General features: G+C 57.7%; 2 protein-coding genes across 3 annotated transcripts; both read left to right on the top strand.

Annotated features, from left to right (window-relative positions):
- Positions 1-11,173, top strand: ANKRD13D (ankyrin repeat domain 13D). The gene is made up of 15 exons (XM_090257882.1): positions 1-135; positions 662-797; positions 904-1,028; positions 1,858-1,903; positions 1,984-2,127; positions 2,379-2,568; positions 7,721-7,787; positions 8,173-8,254; positions 8,471-8,532; positions 8,625-8,755; positions 9,675-9,832; positions 9,960-10,076; positions 10,159-10,322; positions 10,401-10,492; positions 10,798-11,173. Exons 1-15 carry the CDS (start codon positions 46-48, stop codon positions 11,009-11,011), a joined length of 1,818 nt encoding a protein of 605 aa, XP_090114008.1. The 5' UTR covers positions 1-45; the 3' UTR covers positions 11,012-11,173.
- A 903-nt stretch (positions 11,174-12,076) lies between these two features.
- SSH3 (slingshot protein phosphatase 3) lies at positions 12,077-19,057 on the top strand. Of its 2 annotated transcripts, none has more exons than XM_090257870.1 (14): positions 12,077-12,287; positions 12,745-12,782; positions 13,322-13,553; positions 14,298-14,416; positions 14,496-14,567; positions 14,916-14,981; positions 15,093-15,281; positions 15,364-15,457; positions 15,687-15,815; positions 15,907-15,953; positions 16,570-16,716; positions 16,932-17,132; positions 17,218-17,491; positions 18,307-19,057. In XM_090257870.1, exons 1-14 carry the CDS (start codon positions 12,222-12,224, stop codon positions 18,592-18,594), a joined length of 1,962 nt encoding a protein of 653 aa, XP_090113996.1. In that variant the 5' UTR covers positions 12,077-12,221; the 3' UTR covers positions 18,595-19,057. The 2 variants fall into 2 exon arrangements, with proteins under 2 accessions (XP_090113996.1, XP_090113987.1); XM_090257861.1 differs by having other exon boundaries at positions 12,742-12,782.
- Positions 19,058-19,473: the final 416 nt, after the last annotated feature.

Genomic DNA, 19,473 nt, shown 5'->3' with positions numbered 1-19,473 from the left:
CGCCACGCCCGCCCGCCCGCCCGGGATGCGGCGCTGAGGTCCAGCATGGCCGGCCCGGGCCCCACCTTCCCGCTGCACCGGCTTGTCTGGGCGAACCGGCACCGGGAACTGGAGGCCGCGCTGCACAGCCGCCAGGTGAGGCCCGCCGGGCACCCGGGCCGTCCTCCGGGCCCCCCAGTCAAAGCCGTGGCCTCCATCCTGGAGGCCTCCCGTCCCCGCTCAGTGCCGCAGCCGCTTCCCCGCTCAACCTTCCCGGCCCGATCGAAGCCTAGGTGACCTGCCCCTCTCGCTAGAGCCTCTGGCCTCAGCTCCGCGCGCTCGGCCTCGCGCGTCTCCCGGCTTCACACTGCATCCAGCCTCTGACCTCCCTCCGCACCACCCTGAGCAGGCTGAGAACGGGCAGCCTGGCCCTTGACAGCCGCAAGTCCGCCTCTGCCTGCCCAGGCCCCACCGCTGGGCCCCCAGCTCTGTCCCTGGCAGAGCCCCGGGGAGGTGGGCAGGCCCTTCCGACCTGCCCCGTCCCCATCTCTGCAGGGACAACCAGGCTGCCCTCTGCCATTTCCACTGCCTGCCTGCCTTACTTACTTCTCGTAGCAATTCCCAACCCTGTGCAGCCCAGTGGCCCTTCCTTGCCCTGTGCTGAGTTCCTCGTCTCCCCCAGCATGACATCGAACAGGAGGACCCTCGGGGGCGCACCCCCCTGGAGCTGGCCGTGTCCCTGGGGAACCTGGAGTCTGTGAGAGTCCTCCTCCGACATAATGCCAACGTGGGCAAGGAGAGCTGCCAGGGCTGGGCAGGTACTGCAGAGGGCAAAGGGGCTCCCCCGAGGCCAACAGTGCGGTTGGTGAGTGGCCAGGCCTGGGGCCATCGAGAGAGTGCCCCTGAGCAGCTTGGTGCCCCCAGTCCTGCAGGAGGCGGTCAGCACTGGGGACCCTGAGATGGTGCAGCTTGTGCTCCAGTATCGGGACTATCAGAGGGCCACACAGAGGCTGGCTGGCATTCCGGAACTGCTCAACAAACTCCGCCAGGTACAGCCAGGCACGGAGGTGCGGCCAGCAAGAGGGGTGCAGTGCCATGGCAGGGGGCTGTGGCAGACTGCATGGGGGTCACCCTGGCCGTGCATGCCACGCTTGGCACTGGAAGGGTGCCCAGCTTCTGCAGCATGCTTTCCCAGCACTGTCAGCACAGTCCTCTCTTGTCAATGAAGTCCTTTCCCGACTCCAGCCCAGGGTCACATGGGAAAGAGAGGAGTACAGGCCCACGTGGACGAGAGTGGGGCCTTTGGGAGGAAGGTTTTGCTGGCATTGAGGGTCTCCCAGTGCCAGAAGCCTCAGCAGAGCTTTAGACCATGGGCTTCCTGGTGAATGCAGATTTTCTGGCGGGAGCATTTCCTCCAGCTGCTGGTGTGGCCTGGGCTCCTGGAATACGTGTCCACGCCTCTCAGAACGTGTGGGGTTGAGGCTAGGGGGTGGGTGCCGAAGCTGGGAGAGCATAGCACCTCCTGTTCCCCACCCTAAGGGCAGGCTCAGAGGAGGTCCTTGTGCCCCCTTTACAGATGAGGAACCCCCAGGGTTCCCCAGCAGGCCAGTGGCCGCTATCAGAAGGCACACAGGGACTGGCCCCCAGGCATCCGGGTGCTTATAGCCTAATTACTTAAAGACCTTTTTAGGGCCCCTCTGGGCCCACCCTTTCCTGGGTGGGGTTTGGTTGTGGTGGGGGCATAGTGGGGCCATGGTCATGCATCAGGACTTGCTGAAGGGCTGAGCTCCCAGAAGGGGCCTGCGGACAGGAGCTACCCTGGCCCACTGGCCCCCAGCAACCAGGCAGGCCCCTGACGGGTGGTCTGGTCTATCTCAGGCTCCTGATTTCTACGTGGAGATGAAGTGGGAGTTCACCAGCTGGGGTGAGTGGGGACTGCTTGGCTCCCAGGGGCCTGGGGTGGGGCCCTAGGGAAAGACCCCCAGTGACTTCTGCCCCCTACAGTGCCCCTCGTGTCCAAGATGTGCCCGAGCGACGTGTACCGTGTATGGAAGCGGGGCGAGAGCCTGCGGGTGGACACCAGTCTCCTGGGCTTCGAGCACATGACCTGGCAGCGTGGCCGGCGGAGCTTCATCTTTAAGGGCCAGGGTGAGCTCTGGGGGTGGGGATCATGCGGGCCCCGGAGAGGCTCCCGTCACGGGTGCAGACAGTGCTGTCCTTTCCCTCCTGTCTCCAGGTGTGGAAATGGAGGCTAGGGGTAGAGGGGACCCAGGAGCTGAGGCTGCACCCACTTGGCAGCAGGTGGCTGAGGGCACTACGATGGCCCTCCCGCACTGCCTGGGGCCTCGCACTGACGCGCCCCCTCCACCCCCCCCCCCCGCCCCCCCACTGGCTGGCAGAGGCAGGAGCCCTGGTGATGGAAGTGGACCACGACCGGCAGGTGGTGCACACGGAGATGCTGGGGCTCACCCTGCATGAGCCGGAAGCGCTGCTGGCCGCCATGCGGCCCAGTGAGGAGCACGTGGCCAGTCGCCTCACCTCTCCTATCGTCTCCACCCACCTGGACACTCGAAATGTGGCCTTCGAGAGGTTAGTTGGGGCCTGGCCACACCGTGGGCGGTGCCCTTTAGGCTCCTGGTTCGGGACTTTGGGAGGCTGAGCCGTTTGCACAGGCTGCTCAGATGGGGGAGAGGGGTCACTGCAGGCCCAGTGTCCCCCCGAGACTGGTCACCTGCACATCCTGTGTCAACCTCCGAGCCCGCACACGCCTGTGTATATCGGAAGCTGGATTCCTGGGGCTCAGGCCAGGTCAGGGTGTCCCCAGCTTCTTGACTCCTGACCTCACATGTTTTCCCATAAAAATAAAGATTTAGGCCGTGGTTCAGGGCAGCTGTTTGCACCAAACTTGGCTCCTCCGCGGTACAGCTGTGTCCGGGCCAGAGTCCTTTGTGTGTAGCCTAGGAACCCACCTCTTCCGGCCAGAGCGTCCTTTCTGTGACTGCAGATGCCCCAGTTGCAATAACAGACTTCAGAAGCACTTAAAAGGGAAACCGAACAGTTTCACTGAGATATAATTTTCATATACCATCCAGTAGTTCACCTACTTCAAGTGTACAATTCAGTGGTTTCTAGTACATTCACAGATACGTGAATTTTAGGACATTTCAATTTTAGGACATTTCATCACCTCAAAAAGAAACCCTGTACCCTTACTTATCAACCCCATCCCCTCATCCCCAACCCCCATCCCTAAGCAACTACTGATCTTTCTGTCTCTATAGATTTGCCTATTCTGGACATTTCCTATGAATGGATTCATATAATATGTGTTCTTTTGTAATTAGCTTCTTTCACTTACCATAACGTCCTCAAGGTGTAGCATATAATTACTTTGTTTCTTTTCATGGCTGAGTACATTGTATGAATATACCATATTTTGTTTATTCATCCGTCCATTGATGGACATTAGGATTGTTTCTACCTTTGGACCATTGTGAAACATGCTACTGTAACTGTCCAGATTTTTGTATGGACATACGTTTTTATTTCCTTGGGTGTATATGCCTAGGAGTGGAAGCGCTGGGTCATGTGGTTGGGTGTTGAATGGTTTGAAGAACTGCCAGGCTGTTTACCAAAGGGGCTGTAGCCCTTTACAGTCCTGCCGGCAGTGTATGAGGCTCCCAGGTGCTCCACATCCTCACTAACACTTCTTCTTCACCTATTTATTTCTATATTTATTATAACCACCCATTGGGTGTGAAGTAGTGTCATTGTGGTTTTGATTTGCATTACCCTAGTGATTAGCGATGTTGAGCATCTTTTCACGTGCATTTTGGCCACTTGTATATCTTCTTTGGGGAAGTGTCTGTTCAGGCCCTCTGCCCATTTCAAAAATTGGGTTATCTTTTTATTATTAAGTTGTAAGAGTCCTTTATAAATTCTACATATAAGTCCCCTATCAGATATATGATTTGAAAATATTTTCTTCCATCCTCTGGGATGTCTTTTCACTTTCTTGATGGTGTACTTTGAAACACAAGAGTTTTTAATTTTCACGAAGTCCAGTTTACTTATGTTTTTCTTTTGTTGCTTGTACTTTTAGTTTTATATCAAATAATACTTTGCCAAATCCAACCAAAGTCATGAAAGTTTTCTCCTGTGTTTACTTTTGAAAGTTTTATAGTCTTTGCTCTTACATTTAGATCTTTGATCCATTTTGAGTTAATATTTATATATATGGTGGGAAGTACAGGTTCAACTCCATTCTTTTGCAAGTGACTCACCAGTTGTCCCAGCACAATTTGTTAAAGAAACTGTTAATTTCCCATTCAATGGTCATGACATCCTTTTGGAAAATCAGTTGACTATTGATGTTTGGGTTTATTTCTGGACTCTCAAGTCTATTCCATTCATCTATATGTCTGTCTTTGTTCTGGTACCACACTATCTTAAGTGGTGCTGCTTTGTAGTAACTTTTGAAATCAGAAAGTGTGAGTCTTCTTACTATTCTTCTTTCTCAGGATTATTTTGGGTATTTCGGGTCCTGCGCAATTTCATATTAATCCCCGATTCAGCTTGTCAGTCTCTACAAAGAAGTCGGGTTGGATTCTGATTCAAATTTTCAACGATTTCCCAATTGTGGACTTTCAACCAAAGGGTAGACTGTAGTTAAGTTTGGGGGTGGAGTCAAAAGTTATGCAGATTTTCGGTTACATGGTGGTTGGCATCACTAACCACCGCATTGTTCAAGGATCAACTGTGTACGCTTTGCACATTTTTTATAAGTTTAAGTGTTTTATTCTTTTTTTTTATTTTTTTATTTTTTTATTTATTTATTATTTTTTTTATGTTTTCTTTTTGATGCTATTATAAATGGAATCATTTCTCATTACATTTTTGAATTGTTCATTGCAAATTTATAAAAATACAACCGATTTTTATATATTGATCTTATATCCTGCAACCTTGATAATCTCAAGAACTCATTTTTTAGTTGTAATGGAATTTTAGTAGACTTCTTATAATTTTTATGCGTCATATCATGTCATCAGAGATAGTACTACTTCTTTCTAACCTTGATTTCTCTTCTTTTAAAATTTATTTATTTATTAACTTAAGACAGAGAGAGAAAGAGAGAGGGGGATCAGTTTGTTTTTCCACTTACTGATGCATTCATCAGTTGCTTCTTGTACGTGCCCTGACTGGGGATTGCACTCACAACCTCGGCGTATGAGGACAATGCTCTAACCACCTGAAATCCTGCCAGGGCTTGGATTTCTTTTATTTCTTTTTCTTGCCTAATTGCTTTGGCTAGAATTCCAAGTAAAGTGTTGAATAGAAGTGGCAGGAGTAGACAGCTTTGTCTTGTTTCTGACCTTAGGAGAAAAGTATTCAGTCTTTCACCATTAAATGTGGGTGCCCTTTATTAGGTTGAGGAAGTTTCCTTCTATTACTTTGTTAAGTGATTTTATCATGAAAAGGTTTGAATTTTGTCAGATGCTTTTGTCTGTGTCTATGGATATGATCATTTAACTTTAAAAATTCTGTTGATATATGTTACATCAACTGATTTTCAGATGTTGAATCAACTGTAATCCTGGGATAAATTCTACTTGGTCATTCCGTATGATTCTTTACATGTTGCTAGATTAATCACAATGAAATACTACTTCATACCCAAAAGGATGGTTTTAATAAATATATTCATTTAATAAGGGATTTGGTCTGTAGTTTTCTTGTGATGTGTCTGGTTTAGTATCTGGGCAATGCCTCATAGGATGAGTGTATTTTTTGCAAGAGTTTGTGAATAATTGGTATTAATTCTTTAAATGTTCGGTAGGACTTACTGGCTTTTTCTGGTGAGTAGTTATTTTATTACCACTTCAATCTCTTTACTTCTTTTAAGTCTACTAAATTATCTCTTCTTGAGTTTGTTTTGGTAGTTTTTGTCCCTTTAGGATTTGTTCATGTCATCTAAATTATATAATTTGTTTGAGTACATTTGTTCATTGTATTCTTTAATAATCCTTTTTATTTCTGTAATGTCAGGAGCAACAGCCCCTCTTTCATTTCTGATTTTAGTAGTTTGAGTCTTGTCTCTTTACTTAACCAGTCTAACTAAAGGTTTGTCAATTTTGTTGGTCTTTTCAAAGAACTAGCTTTTGGTTTCATTGATTTTCTCTATTGTTTTTCTATTCTGTATTTCAGTAATTTTCATTCTAATATTTATTATTTCCTCCCTTAACTTACTGTGGGTTTAGTGTGCTCTTTTCCCAATGTCCTTTTTTTTTAAGATTTTCTTTATTTATTTTTAGAGAGAGGGGACAGAAAGGAGAAAGAGAGGAAGACAAACATCAATGTGCGGTTGCTTCTTGTGTGCCCCTAACTGGGGACCTGGCCTGAAACTGAGGCATGTGCCCCAACTGGGAATCGAACCAGCAACCCTTTGGTTCACAGGCTGGCGCTCAATCCACTGAGCCACACCAGCCAGGGCTCTTTTCCCAGTGTCTTAATGTAGAAGGTTAGGTTCTTGATTTGAGATTTCTTTCTTAATATAGCCATTTACAGCTATGAATTTCCCTCTAAGCACTACTTTAGCTGTGTCCCGTAAATTTTGATATGTTGTGTTTTCATTTCCATTCATCTCAAAGTATTTTCTGAGTTCCCTTTTGATTTATTCTTTGATCCTTTGGTTATTTAGGAGTGTGTTGTTTGCTTTTCACATATTTGTGAGCTTCCCAAATCTCTTTTCTGTTATTGAATTCTAATTTCATTCCATTATGATTGGAGAACACATTGTGTGATTTCTCACCTTTAAATTTCACTGAGGCTCTTTTATGGCCTAGTATATGGTCTGTCCCGAAGAATGTTCCATGTGCATTTGAGAAGAATGTCTATTCTGTTGTTGTGAGGTGGAGTGTTCCAAGGAAGTCTAGTAAGTCTAGTTTATTGTTGCTCAAGTCTTCTGTTTCCTTGTTGATCTTCTGCCTACTCATTCTCTCCATTACTGAAAGGGAGGTATTGAAGTCTCCAACTATTATTGTTGAATCAGACATACTTTTATTTTTAACTTTTTATTATGGAAAATTTCAAACATATATGAAAGAAGAGAGAATAATAAACTCTTTATCCAACTTCAACATATATCAACATTTTGCCAGTCTTGTTGAATCTGTCCTTTTCCTTCTTTCTGGACTGTTTTAAAGATTTTATTTATTTATTTTTAGAGAAAGGGGAAGAGAGGGAGCAAGAGAGGGGAGAAACATCAATATGAGAGAGAAACATCAATTGATTACCTCTTGCACATGTCCGACAGTGGACCAAACCCACATCCTAGGCACGTGCCCTGACCAGGAATCAAACCAGCGACCTTTTGCTTTGCGGAACGACACCCCACCAACTGAGCCATACTGGTCAGGGCTCCCTGGACTGTTTCAAAGCACATTCCAGATGACATATAATTTCAACAGTAAACGCTTTTGCACGTGACTAACAGATAAAGATGTTTTTAAACCCAGCCCCGACACCATTATCATACCTAACAGAATTAACAGTAACTCCTCAGAACTTTCTAGTCCTCAGTCCTGGTTCAATTGTCCCAGCTGTCCAGACATCCTCTTCAAGACCCCTGCGGGTTTCCCAGTGAGAAGGCTACCTGGAGGCGGGTCTTTGGAAGGGAAGGCTCTGGCCAGGGGTGGGGGTGGGGGTGGATCCTCATGAGCTCCTGTTTGGTCTGTTTCAGGAACAAGTGTGGTATCTGGGGCTGGCGGTCTGAGAAGATGGAAACCGTTAGCGGCTACGAGGCCAAGGCAGGAGAGGCTAGTGGTGGGGGCTGGGGCAGGAGACAAGGCTCAGGAACTCCGTTCCTTCTCCACATCCACGAACGTGGAAGGAGAAACATAGGAGCCTGTGAGCCCCAGAAGCCCTGTGCAGCCATGGGGACTCCATGGGCCTGAACACCCAGCCCCTGCCTACAGCACGGGTCCCCACCCAGTGTACGGAGATGAAACCAAGACCGTTCCCCCCTCATTAGTGACTCCCCAGGGTTCAGACCCTGTCACCTCCTCTACTGTGAGGAGCGAGAATTTATCTGTTCCTGGGGACAGGAGGACTCGGGTCCTGTGCTGGTGAGGCTGAGTGCAGGGAACAGGCTCTGAGCCCCCAGCTCCCCCCGTACTCCCCCCTGCTCTCCAGGTGTACAGTGCCACCAATGTGGAGCTGGTGACACGCACACGCACGGAGCACCTCTCTGATCAGGACAAGTCGAGGAGCAAAGGTAAACCCAGGTGCGCCTGCCTGCTGCCCAGTCACACCATGTGGTGGGGCCACCCTGGTCTGGGGGGGTCGGAGTATCCAGGACAGGCTGGGAGGTCATCCCATTCACATCTGCTCCATCTCCCACCTGATAGGAGGCTCCGGGGTAAAGGGTGGGTCGGGACAGTCGGGGAGCAGTGGCCCAAAGCCCCTCACGGGTTCCCACCCTTCTCCTTAGGGGGAAAGACTCCGTTCCAGTCCTTCCTCGGGATGGCCCAGCAGCACTCCTCCCACAACGGGGTGAGCCAGGGCTTGGGGGCCGGGCTGGGGGTGCCAGCAGAGCCAGGCAGGTGCTGCCCTGAGCGCTAAGCCAGGTCCCGGGGCCCACGCAGGTTCCTGTGCAGCAGACAGCCAGCCCCACCAATCCCACAGCCATTTCTCCCGATGAATACTTTGACCCCAACTTCAGCCTGGAGTCGCGGAACATCGGTCGCCCCATCGAGATGTCTAGCAAAGTACAGAGGTGAGGTCTGGAGGCTAACTGGGGGCTTCCCTCAATGACAGGGACCCTGCCTGGCCCCCCTGAGCTCTAACAGACTAGTCACAGATGGGCCCACTGGAGTGGGGGACCTACTCACTCAGCTGACTTCCCTCCAGACCCCACTCCTTGGGGACAGGAGCCAGTCTGTCCTTATCCGTGGTCCTCGGCACCCCGCTCGGGGCTTGGCCCGGAGGACTGGTCCCTCCCCTTTGGTGAATGAGTGAGTGAATGGGTGAGCAATGCACTCATGCAGTTTTCGGTTCCATTTAACGCGCACTTGCTGGGGGCCGGCTTGGAGCAGAGTGGGAAGGGCCCACAGCTCTCCCACCTCCCGACTTTGTCACCTGAGGAACTGTCTTCCCCTCCGAGAGCTTGGTCTCCTCAGTAAACGAGAAGTCACACTCGGCCACCTGCTTGTGAGGGGCCGTGAGGGTCTGACGAGCCGTGACAGAGCTCACGGTGGGCCTGGCACCACCCCAGGGACCTCATGTGACTCTCAGCCACCCAGTGCGTTCGAACCCCAGCAGCGCTGACCCGTCGGCCGTGCCGGACCCGCAAGTACTGCCAAGCACGAGGCACTGGCCACGCTGCGGGCTGCGGAGGAGGACCGGGTTGCGGACGCAGCCCAGACCGAAGCCAGCAGCCCAGCCTCCCTCGGCTAGACAAGTCGAGCTGGCACACACCGTCACAGGCTCCAGCCTGGGCCCAGGCTCTGGAGGCAGCCCGGGTCACGGGTCAGGACACAGGCTCCTGGGGAAGGCAGGCAGGGGCAGCTGAGCAGAGAGGAGGGTACCCCAGGCCAGGCGGAGGGCAGGAGTGAAGGCAGGTATCTGGAGTGGGTGGGCTTTAGCGGAGGGGCCATGGAAACTCCTCGACCCACATCCTGCGGTTGGCTGGGCAGATTCAAGGCAACGCTGTGGCTGAGCGAGGAGCACCCGCTCTCCCTGGGAGACCAGGTGACGCCCATCATTGACCTGATGGCCATCAGCAATGCTCACTTTGCCAAGCTGCGCGACTTCATCACCCTCCGCCTCCCACCTGGCTTCCCGGTCAAGATTGGTGAGCGGGTGGAGGGGAGGCAGGGGGGCCTCAGGCAGCTCCGGGGTACAGGGTGGATGCAGCCGCAGGGGCCCGGCGCAGGTGGGTCTGTGGCCACAGCGGCTCAGGCTTGGCTGTCTCCTCACAGAGATTCCCCTTTTCCATGTGCTCAACGCCCGCATCACCTTCAGCAACCTGTGCGGCTGTGATGAGCCCCTGAGCTCGGTATGGGTGCCAGCCCCTGGCTCTGCTGTCGCAGCTTCAGGTACTGCTGTGGAGGGAGGGGGCCGCATGGCTTGTAGGTGTCTGAGTCCTGGGGGCTGAGCACGGCCCGTCTGCCGCCCCAGGGAGCCCTTTCCCGTGTGAGGTGGACCCTGCTGTGTTCGAGGTACCCGAGGGGTACAGCGTGCTGGGCGCAGAGCGCAGCGAGCCCCTTCGTGATGAGGACGACGACCTGCTACAGTTTGCCATCCAGCAGAGCCTGCTTGAGGCAGGCACAGAGGCGGAGCAGGTGGGGTGCAGGCAGGGCTGGGCCCTGGGTATGAGCCGGGGTGGCAGAGGTGACAGCTCTGGGCTCTGTCTGCTGCAGGTGACTGTCTGGGAAGCCCTGACCAATACCCGGCCTGGCACCCACCCTCCTCCCCAAGCCATGGCATATGAGGAGCAGCTTCAGCTGGAGCGGTGAGGTCCTCTGGGACCTGCTAGCCAGGAGGTCCTTGGCTGGTGGGGGCGGGTAGCAGGGAGGTGCTGGTTCCAAGACCCCATGCCCTCTTCAAGGTCTCCTTCCATCAGCATCACTGCCGACCACTGAAGGCGGCGTGTGGGATGGGAAGACAGGGCCCCACCCTGTCTCTTCTCTCTGGTCTCCCAGGTCCCAACTACCCTGTCCTTGTCCTTGTCCTTCAAGGCCATGTCCCAGCCCTGGGCCTCCTCCCCCAGTCTTGGCGCTCACTGGTCTGTTCTCCCTCTCACACCTCACCTGGAAGGGCCCTCCAGGAAAGCCTGCAGATGTCCACGGAGCCCAGGGGCCTGGGATCCCCTCATAGGACGCCCCCAGCCCCAGCCCCACCAAGCTTCGAGGAGCAGCTTCGCCTGGCCCTGGAACTGTCCTCGCGGGAACAGGAGGAGCGCGAGCGGCGAGGGCAGCAGGAGGAGGAAGACTTACAGCGCATCCTGCGGCTCTCGCTCACGGAGCACTGAGCGCTGATCGCCCAGCCTCTGGGAGGGCTGTCCCGGCCACTCCCCCACCCGCTTTTGTAACTTATTTATTTATAAACTGTCTGCTACGAGATTGGGGCCTGGAGCCCTGGGGGTGGACTTGCATTGGAGACCAAGATGGAAATAAAGAGACCTTCAGCAGCAGGCTTGCTCGCTCAATGTGGGGGAAGCTGAAGGGAGACATGGTCGATGGCGTGAGACCTGGGTTCGAATCCTGGCTGCGACCCACTTAGATTTTCTGAGCTTCAGTTTCCTCAGCTGGAAAATGAGACCACTTTCCAGCCCCCCTCCCAGAGCTGCTGGGAAGGTAAAATGAGTACACTTATGTCAAGTGCCCATAAACTCAATTCCCCCGAGTCCTGGCCCACCTCCCGGAGACCCAGGTTCCTCCTGCTACCCAGTCTGGCTTCCTCAGAACCCACTCGTGCGCCTGTCAGGAGAGGGAAAGGCTGCGCCTCCAGATTCTACTTATGGCCAGAGCCCCCGCACCCCAGGCCTGGGTTCCTACTCCGACTCCAGCGCATTCTGTGCGGGTGTTTAGGGCAGGCCACTTCCGGCTGCTCACCTCCAAGGTGGCCCCAGGGTGCCCTGGGAGCCTCAGGGGTTAGCCCTAAAGCGCTCCTGATCCCCTGAAGCTCTGCAGGTCTCCAGCGGTTCCTGCAGGCAGTGGAAGCACGAGGACCAACCAGCAGGAGCAATACGTTTGGGGAACCCCGCAACTGAAGGTCCGCTCCCGTCCTCCCAGACCCGTGTTCCCGGTCCCGCCTGCCCTAGGACCCACCTCCGCGGGGTCACAGCCGCCGAGGCCCAAAGCAGAGCCCAGGTGACCTAACTGGGCGGGGCAGGGACAGAGGTGTTTCCTGGGAGGAGGGACCGAACCTTCCGGCCCTTCCCTGCAGGTCCCCCGGCTCCGCACCTGCGCCCCGCCCCCGGCCCCGCCCCCACGTGTTTGGGGGGCGGGGCGAGGCGGGCAGAACCCGAGGAGACGGGAGAGGCGGGGCGGCAGCGGCTCCGGGCCGGCTACGCAGGCCAGGCTGGGCGGGCGTCTGTTCCTTTAAGGGCCGCCCCCGAGGAGGTGCCAGGCCCTGGTGGCTCCCGTCTCTCCTTCCTGGTCCTGCAGGAGAGGGACTGTCCGTGTCGCTGTGGGAGGGCTCTGTGCCCGGTGCCGGCCAGGTGTCCCCAGCCTGACCCCATGGCTCTGGTCACAGTGAGCCGTTCGCCCCCCGCCAGCGGCTACTCCACGCCTGTGGGGCCCGCGGTGAGTCTGGCTTGGCTGCGCTGCTGCCCACGTAGTCGGCTGCCAGCTGGGCCCGGGGAGCGCGTCCTGCCTGCGGGCAGCCTACCCTCGAGGCTGGGGGGTGTGGGGAGAGGGGCCCCAGGTCTTAGGCTGTAGAGGGTGGGGGCGTGCCTTGAGGCTCCCAGCAACTCTGGCCAAGGCAAGACCCGGAGCCCTGAGCGCCAGGCCAGCCAGCGGAGTCCCTGCCCCGCCCCTGGCCCGGACCCGGGCCAAACTCCAGCACCCCACCCACCTCTGGCCCTGCCGCCCTACCTGGCCCTGGGCCGGGCTCCCCCCGTGCCTCCCGTGGCCAGCAGACTGGGGTGGGAGGGGACCTGACACCTTTTCTGGTTCCACTCCCCACAGGGGTAGGCGGGGGCGGCAATTCCCCCGACCCCCGCATCCCCTAACGCTGCCCTGGGGGCCGCTCTCCCAGCAGGACCAGGCCTGCAAGCGGAGAAGCCGGCTCCAGCGCAGGTGAGCACCTTCCTGCAGCACAGACACCTCCACCAGGCCGTGGGGCCGGCCGCTGCCATTCCGGAGGGCTCGCAGCCAAAGCCAGCCGCGGGCTCCGTGGGCCAGTGGCGCCAGAGGGCAGGGCTGGCTTGCAGCTCCGTCCTGGCTTCCTTTGCTTTCATCTTTCCACTGCTCAGCTGGGGTCCCTTCACCCACTGTCCTAGACCCTGGCTCAGGCTGGTGGTCACCAGCCAAAGGGCAGGACTCCTGGGTCCCCATCAGGTTCACAGTGTCTTCTGCGCTCGGTAGGTGGGAAGGGAAAGGGAGCAATGCACGCGCAGTGCCCTCAGAATCGATGAGCTGGGGGCTCTCCCCATGTGGAGGCCACATCCCCTGGGCACTGGCTGGAAACCCACTTTCTCAGGCTCCCCCCTCCACACCTACTGGCTCCATGCATATGGGGCCCAACACTTGTTTTAATGGGCCCTCCAGGTGAGTCTGATGCGCCCCTGTCCTAAGGGGTACGACAGGCCCTAATGGTTTCCCCGCCACGCTGCCAGGCAGAGCTTTGCTGTGCTCCATGGGGCTGTCCTGGGACTGCAGGACGGGGGGGACAACAGAAATGCAGCTGAGCCCAGCCCTGAGCCAGAGGAGGAACCCTTGGGTGAAGAGCAGCTCCGCAGCGACCAGACAGACAACGGGCATGGGCCCCAGAGTCCCCAGAAGCAGGAGCAGAGTCAGCACCTCCACCTCATGGTGGAGCTGCTGAGAAGGCAGGACGACATCCGCCTGGTGAGGGGCCCTCCGAGGCCTGGACGGGGGAAGGGAGCCACCCTGGCGTGGGGGGAGGAGGGCAGAATGGAGCCAGTGTGTGCGTGTGTCTTTGGGGGGCAGTGGTGTGAGGGAAGGGGGCATCCTGGGGAGTGAAGGCGTTACCCAAACCCATAAAGGGACCGTGGCTCAGGGGGCCTGCTGAGCGCCCACTGGGAGCTGGTGTGGGGGACGGGCGTGCGGGGTGGGACACAGGTGGAGTGGGAGGGCCTGTTCCCAGATGCCTGCGGGACCTCTCACTGCAGCCAGATGGGGAGAAAAAGGCGCAGTCAGTCTTCTGTAAAGCCGCGCTAATTCCACGGGAGCACCATCTTCTTTATCGTGAGATTGTGTCCTTAGTCTTTCTTTGGAGAGAAGCATTCTTGAATGACATGATGGTAATGGCAAGTGTAAGGGTTATCTTAAACCGACTTCCTAGGCTGAATTAAAAAATAGGCAGTCTTTGTCAGGCCCATCTCCCCTTTTTTCCACACATACATCCTTTAAGAAAAATCTTTTAGAACATTTTGTTGGACCATGAAATCCAAAAGTTGGGGACCCTGGAATGTACCCGCTGATCTGGTATCTGGGAAGGAGGGGATGCACGTGGAAGGAGTGGGCAGCAGGTCTGTTCCAGGCCTGGGTGTGTGTCCAGGTGGGGGTCGGGGGAAGCAGGGCGCTCTGGGCCGCTGTGACCCCGAGCTTCTCTCTCCCCATCGTCCCCAGGCAGTCCAGCTGGAGGCAGCACGGCCTCCCCGGCTCCGCTACCTGCTGGTAGTTTCCACCAGAGAACATGTGAGCCAGGATGAGACAGTCCTCCTGGGGGTGGACTTCCCTGATAGCAGGTAAGAACAAGGAGAGGAAAGGAGGGGGCAAGGAAGGGAGGCACTGGGGGACAATGGCTCTCCCTCTGTGTCCTGCCAGTTCCCCCAGCTGCACCCTGGGCCTGGTCTTGCCTCTCTGGAGTGACACGCAGGTGTACCTGGATGGAGATGGGTAAGAGGTGGTAGCTGGGGGGAGGGGACAGGAGAGACAAGGGGCCGGAGGGTGTGATGTACGTGATGCGGGGCGGGGCACTGGGGAGCTGCTGCAGAACTCCAGGCTGGGTGTCTGGGGCCTGGGCCTGCTCTCAGCTCTGCCTCAGATTTGCTGTGTGATCCTCAACAAGTCACCTAGCTTCTCTGAGCTTCAGGTGCCCTGTATCTTGCAAAAGGGCTTATTTTGAAGCTCCAATGGTGTACATATTCTGAGAGCCAGCCTCACGAGCTGTCTAGTGCGTGAGCCTCTCAGGGGCTTTGTCCCAGGACCCGGGGTGGGGTTTCACCCCTACCTGGTCTCCGTTAGGGGTTTCAGTGTGACATCTGGTGGGCAGAGCCGAATCTTCAAGCCGATCTCCATCCGGACCATGTGGTAAGAGCTGGGATAGTACAACCTGGGGCTGGCCTCTCTTCAGAGATGGCTGCAGGGTCTGGGCAGGGGCAACAGGGAGGACAGTGTGACCCAGCCTCTCCTCTGTCCCAGGGCCACGCTCCAGGTATTGCACCAGGCATGTGAGGCGGCTCTAGGCAGTGGTCTTGTGCCAGGGGGCAGTGCCCTCACATGGGCCAGCTACTACCAGGACAGACTGAGCTCTGACCAGAGCTGCCTCAACGAATGGACGGCCATGGCCGACCTGGAGTCTCTGCGGCCTCCCAGTGCTGAGCCTGGCCGGTCAGTGCAGGGAGGGGAGGAAAAGGGAGGTGCCATGGCAGAGCAGGGAAGGGTCCCCTGGACTGATGGGCTCGGCTCCCAGGCCCTCGGAACAGGAGCAGATGGAGCAGGCGATCCGGGCTGAGCTGTGGAAGGTGCTGGACACGAGCGACCTGGAGAACATCACCTCCAAGGAGGTGGGCAGGGCACCGGGGTGGGAGGGGCCGGGCCTGCATGGGGTGGGGGCCCTCTAGCTGGGGCCAGACTTCTCCTCTCCCCGGAGCCTCCCCGCCTGCCTTTCCTGCTGCCCAGAGCCGGTCCGGATGCTGGGCCGCAGCGCCTCGGCCTAGCTGGGACTCCTGGTCCTCGGCAGCCCTGGAGGGACAGGCGAGGCACGGGAGCTGCTCCTCTCCTTCCCGCCTGCAGATCCGCCAGGCCCTGGAGCTCCGGCTGGGACGCCCTCTCCAGCAGTACCGCGACTTCATCGATAACCAGATGCTGCTGCTCATGGCCCAGCAAGACCGGGCCTCCCGCATCTTCCCCCACCTCTACCTGGTGAGCTGCGGGGCGGCGGGCCGCGGGGCGGGAGAGGCCAGTGCAGCCAGGCCGGGCGGACGGAGACGCGCGCCCCTCTCCCTGTCCCCAGGGCTCAGAGTGGAACGCAGCGAATCTGGAGGAGCTGCAGAGAAACAGGTAGGGTTCCTGCCCCTCAGGGCTGCCCACCCTCTGTCATCCCCCTTGCTGGACCTCCCCTCAAGGGGCCACCTGGTCGGAAACCCCCAAACCCCCCTCAGCAGCTGCCCCGCCACTTCCAACCCTGGCGGGGGGGTGGGGGGCTGTCCCTCCCCTCAGCATGGTCGCGGGCCGGGCCAGGCCAGCCACCTTGCTGGCCTGCTGGCGGCTCCCTGGCCCACTCTCCTCCCTCCCATGCTCCAAAGCGGAGATGGAAGTGCCCCCGTCTGGGGGCACCTGGCTGCCCACTCCCATAAGTCCCTGTCATGTGTCCACCGTGGGCTTCTGGGAGAGCCGTTAGGGCCCATCACTCAGGGGCTGCCGACCCACCCTGTCCCAGCTAAGCTCAGAAGTTTTCTCAGACTGACCTCTGAGACTGAAAGGGGGGGGGGAGCCCCGCGGGGGTGAGGTGAGGGGCTCAGGGACAGAAGCATCTCCTCCTCCCGCCATAACTGTGCCACCCCCGACGGGACTCAGAACCAAGAACTGAACAGAAACGCCCAGGTCGGCCAGGTCCGCTGGCCAGCGGGCCAGGGCACCCGGCCACGTCAGCGTGGCGTCGCACTCCCCACCGCAGGGTCAGCCACATCCTGAACATGGCCCGGGAGATCGACAACTTCTACCCCGAGCGCTTCACCTACCACAACGTGCGCCTCTGGGATGAGGAGTGGGCCCAGCTGCTGCCTCACTGGAAGGAGACCCACAGCTTCGTGGAGGCCGCGAGGTCAGGCTGTCCCCACGCCCCCCAACCCCCGTGCCTGCCTGCCCCAGGGTCCCCGAGCGCCCAGGCCCTCCTCCTGGCTGCTCCGGCCTTCAGGGCCCTTCCTTCCTTCCCCCCTTGCCTGGGTGGCGAGTCCCCTGCCTGTCCTGCGCCGACCTGCAGGGCCCCTCCCAGCTAGGGGACAGGGCAGCGGGGACTGACGCGCCCCGCCCCCACAGAGCGCAGGGCACCCGCGTGCTAGTGCACTGCAAGATGGGCGTGAGCCGCTCCGCGGCCACAGTGGTGGCTTACGCCATGAAGCAGTACGGCTGGAGCCTGGAGCAGGCCCTGCGCCACGTGCAGGAGCTTCGGCCCATCGCCCGGCCCAACCCCGGCTTCCTGCGCCAGCTGCAGACCTACCAGGGCATCCTGACTGCCAGGTACGGGGGGGGGTGGGGGCAGGGGGCGGCGGTGGCGGGGTGGCTGCTGGGTCACTCACAGTGACTCGGGGCCGCCCTCTCACAGCCGGCAGAGCCACGTCTGGGAGCAGAAAGTGGGCGCGGCCTCCCCAGAGGAGTCCCTGGCCCCCGAGGTCTGTCCACCGTCCCCGCCTCTTCCACCAGAGCCAGGGGGCAGCGGGGAGGTGACGGCTGTGGGGCTGGAGGAGCGCCAGGCGGCTGCCAAAGAAGGGCCTGGGCCAAGGCCCCGCATCAACCTTCGCGGGGTCATGAGGTCCATCAGTCTCCTGGAGCCCCCCTCGGAGCTGGAGAGCGCCCCAGAGGCTGGTGACCTGCCGGAGGTGAGGCTGCGGGCAAAGCAGGCGCCCAGGCCCAGGGGGTGTGGGCTCCAACAGGAGGCGCTCAAGCAGGGGGACCGTACCCTAGGCAGCTCCCGGGGGGCTCCCTGGGAGCCAGCGCCGGGCCGGAGGCTGCAGGTGGCTCTCAGCCTCGAGGATGACTTGCTTCCTAAGGGCCTGGGCTGCCCAGCCAGGCAGGCGCGTCCTCACCAGGCCTGGAGCTAGACCACTGACTGCTGGCCCTACGAGGGGGCAGAGGAAAGGGTCTCGGCAGCCCCTCCCAAGGCTGAGAGGCAACCCTTTAGAGGAGGAGGTGCAGAGGGGTTGTAGCGCGAATGCCAACCAAAATCAGGGCTGACCTGGAGGAAGGAGGGCTCGCCTCAGGGGCAGGGGATGTTTGGGAGAGACTTCCCGGAGCGGGTGACACTGGGTGTGGACTGACGGGCAGGGATAGAGGAGCGTAGGTGATCCTAAAGGCAGGGAGTCCTCACGCCACACCCAGCTCGGGGCCCAGCACCTGGAAGGTGTTTCACGATGGACTGTCCACAGGCAGAGGGTGCAAGGGAAGGAGGTGAGGGCCTCAATGACATGGCAGGTGCTGGGAGCTGAGGGGGGCTTCTGGGGCCAGAAAGGAGCTGTAGACAGGTGAGGGCTAAGAAGCGAGGGCAGAGGGTTGGGGTGTTGTCTTCCCTCCCAGGGAAATGTGACTCATGAGTAGCCCAGGGATTTATTGTATTCAGTCAACAAACATTCTGCACCTGCCCTTTTCCAGGCCCTGTGCTCCATGACTCCTCTTCCTTATACTTTCACCCTTCCAGGTTTTCTCTTCAAATGAATCTTTAGATAAAGACCCCCCACAGCCCTCCCCTCATCTCTCAAAGGCTAAGGGAGGCCGGCGGGTCCGCAAGGGGCCTTGGCCTGCCCTGAAGTCTCGCCAGTCTGTGGTGGCGCTCAACAGCGCCGCCCTGGTGGCCAGCCGGACCCAGGCCTTCCAGGAGCGGGAGCAGGAGCAGGAGCAGGAGGCTGGCTGTCACTCCACGCCCAGGGCCCGGAAGGTGGTGAGGCAGGCCAGCGTGGACGGCAGTGAGGAGGAGGGCGAGGCCTGAGCCCTCACGCGTGCCCGTGCCCCCTTAGACACAGATAGAGGTGCCTGAACACAGCTCCTGGGACGCGCACTCCACACTCCTGTCGGCCTGTCCGCTCCCCTCTTAGCTCCTCCCAGGAGGCTCCAGACCCCATCACTAGAGCCTCAGCGCCTCCAGCCTTTAGTCCCAGACCCATGTCCACCTGTCGAAGGGCTCAAGACTGTCTCTGTAATTGGGGACATGGTAGAGAGACTGGAGGTGCTTAGGGGGGCATTCTCAACTGTTGCCTGAAACACTTGTGGCCACAGAATAACACCCAGGTTCCCAGGACTCCCTCCCGCTCCCTCCCTCGCCCACTGCTGTCTGCCTCATCCCTGTGCCCTTTCTTTCCTGGGGCCTCCAGGCCAGAGAACCAATGGCCCCCAGAGGCCCAGAGTAACCCGAGTCCTCAGCCCCCAGTCCTAGGGGCGCTGAGGAACCGAGGGCTGGCAGGTCGGCCTCCCTCACGCGCCCTACAACTGGCCGGGGTCCTGCTGCTGCTGTCCCCTCCCACCCCCGGCCCACTTCCCTCCCATGGCCAGGCCCTGGGACATGGGGCACCAGGCCAAAGAGTCTTTTTGTCCTTCACGGCCTCTGACCAGTTTTTCACAGTCTTAATAGTATCTGGCTTTGTACTTAGAGATAAAAAACATTTTCATATCATTTTCAATTTTATGATAAAGCCATCTACCTTTCAGTCCAGTTCTTCTGTGGTTACTCGAGGAGCTTGGCCTCTCTAACCCTCCCAGTCTCCTCTCAGTCCCCGGGCCTCTGGAGACAGGCCTGTCCGGGGCGGGTGGAAGAAAGTGGGGAAGGGGGGGCCAGTGCTGTCCCCCTGGCCTCCCGGGGCAGGGCCTGGGT

The sequence above is a fragment of the Furipterus horrens genome, unplaced genomic scaffold (genome assembly GCF_987537825.1).
Source record: "Furipterus horrens unplaced genomic scaffold, mFurHor1.1.pri manual_scaffold_2, whole genome shotgun sequence".
Lineage (NCBI taxonomy): Eukaryota > Metazoa > Chordata > Mammalia > Chiroptera > Furipteridae > Furipterus > Furipterus horrens.
This window is presented reverse-complemented; position numbering and strand designations above follow the sequence as displayed.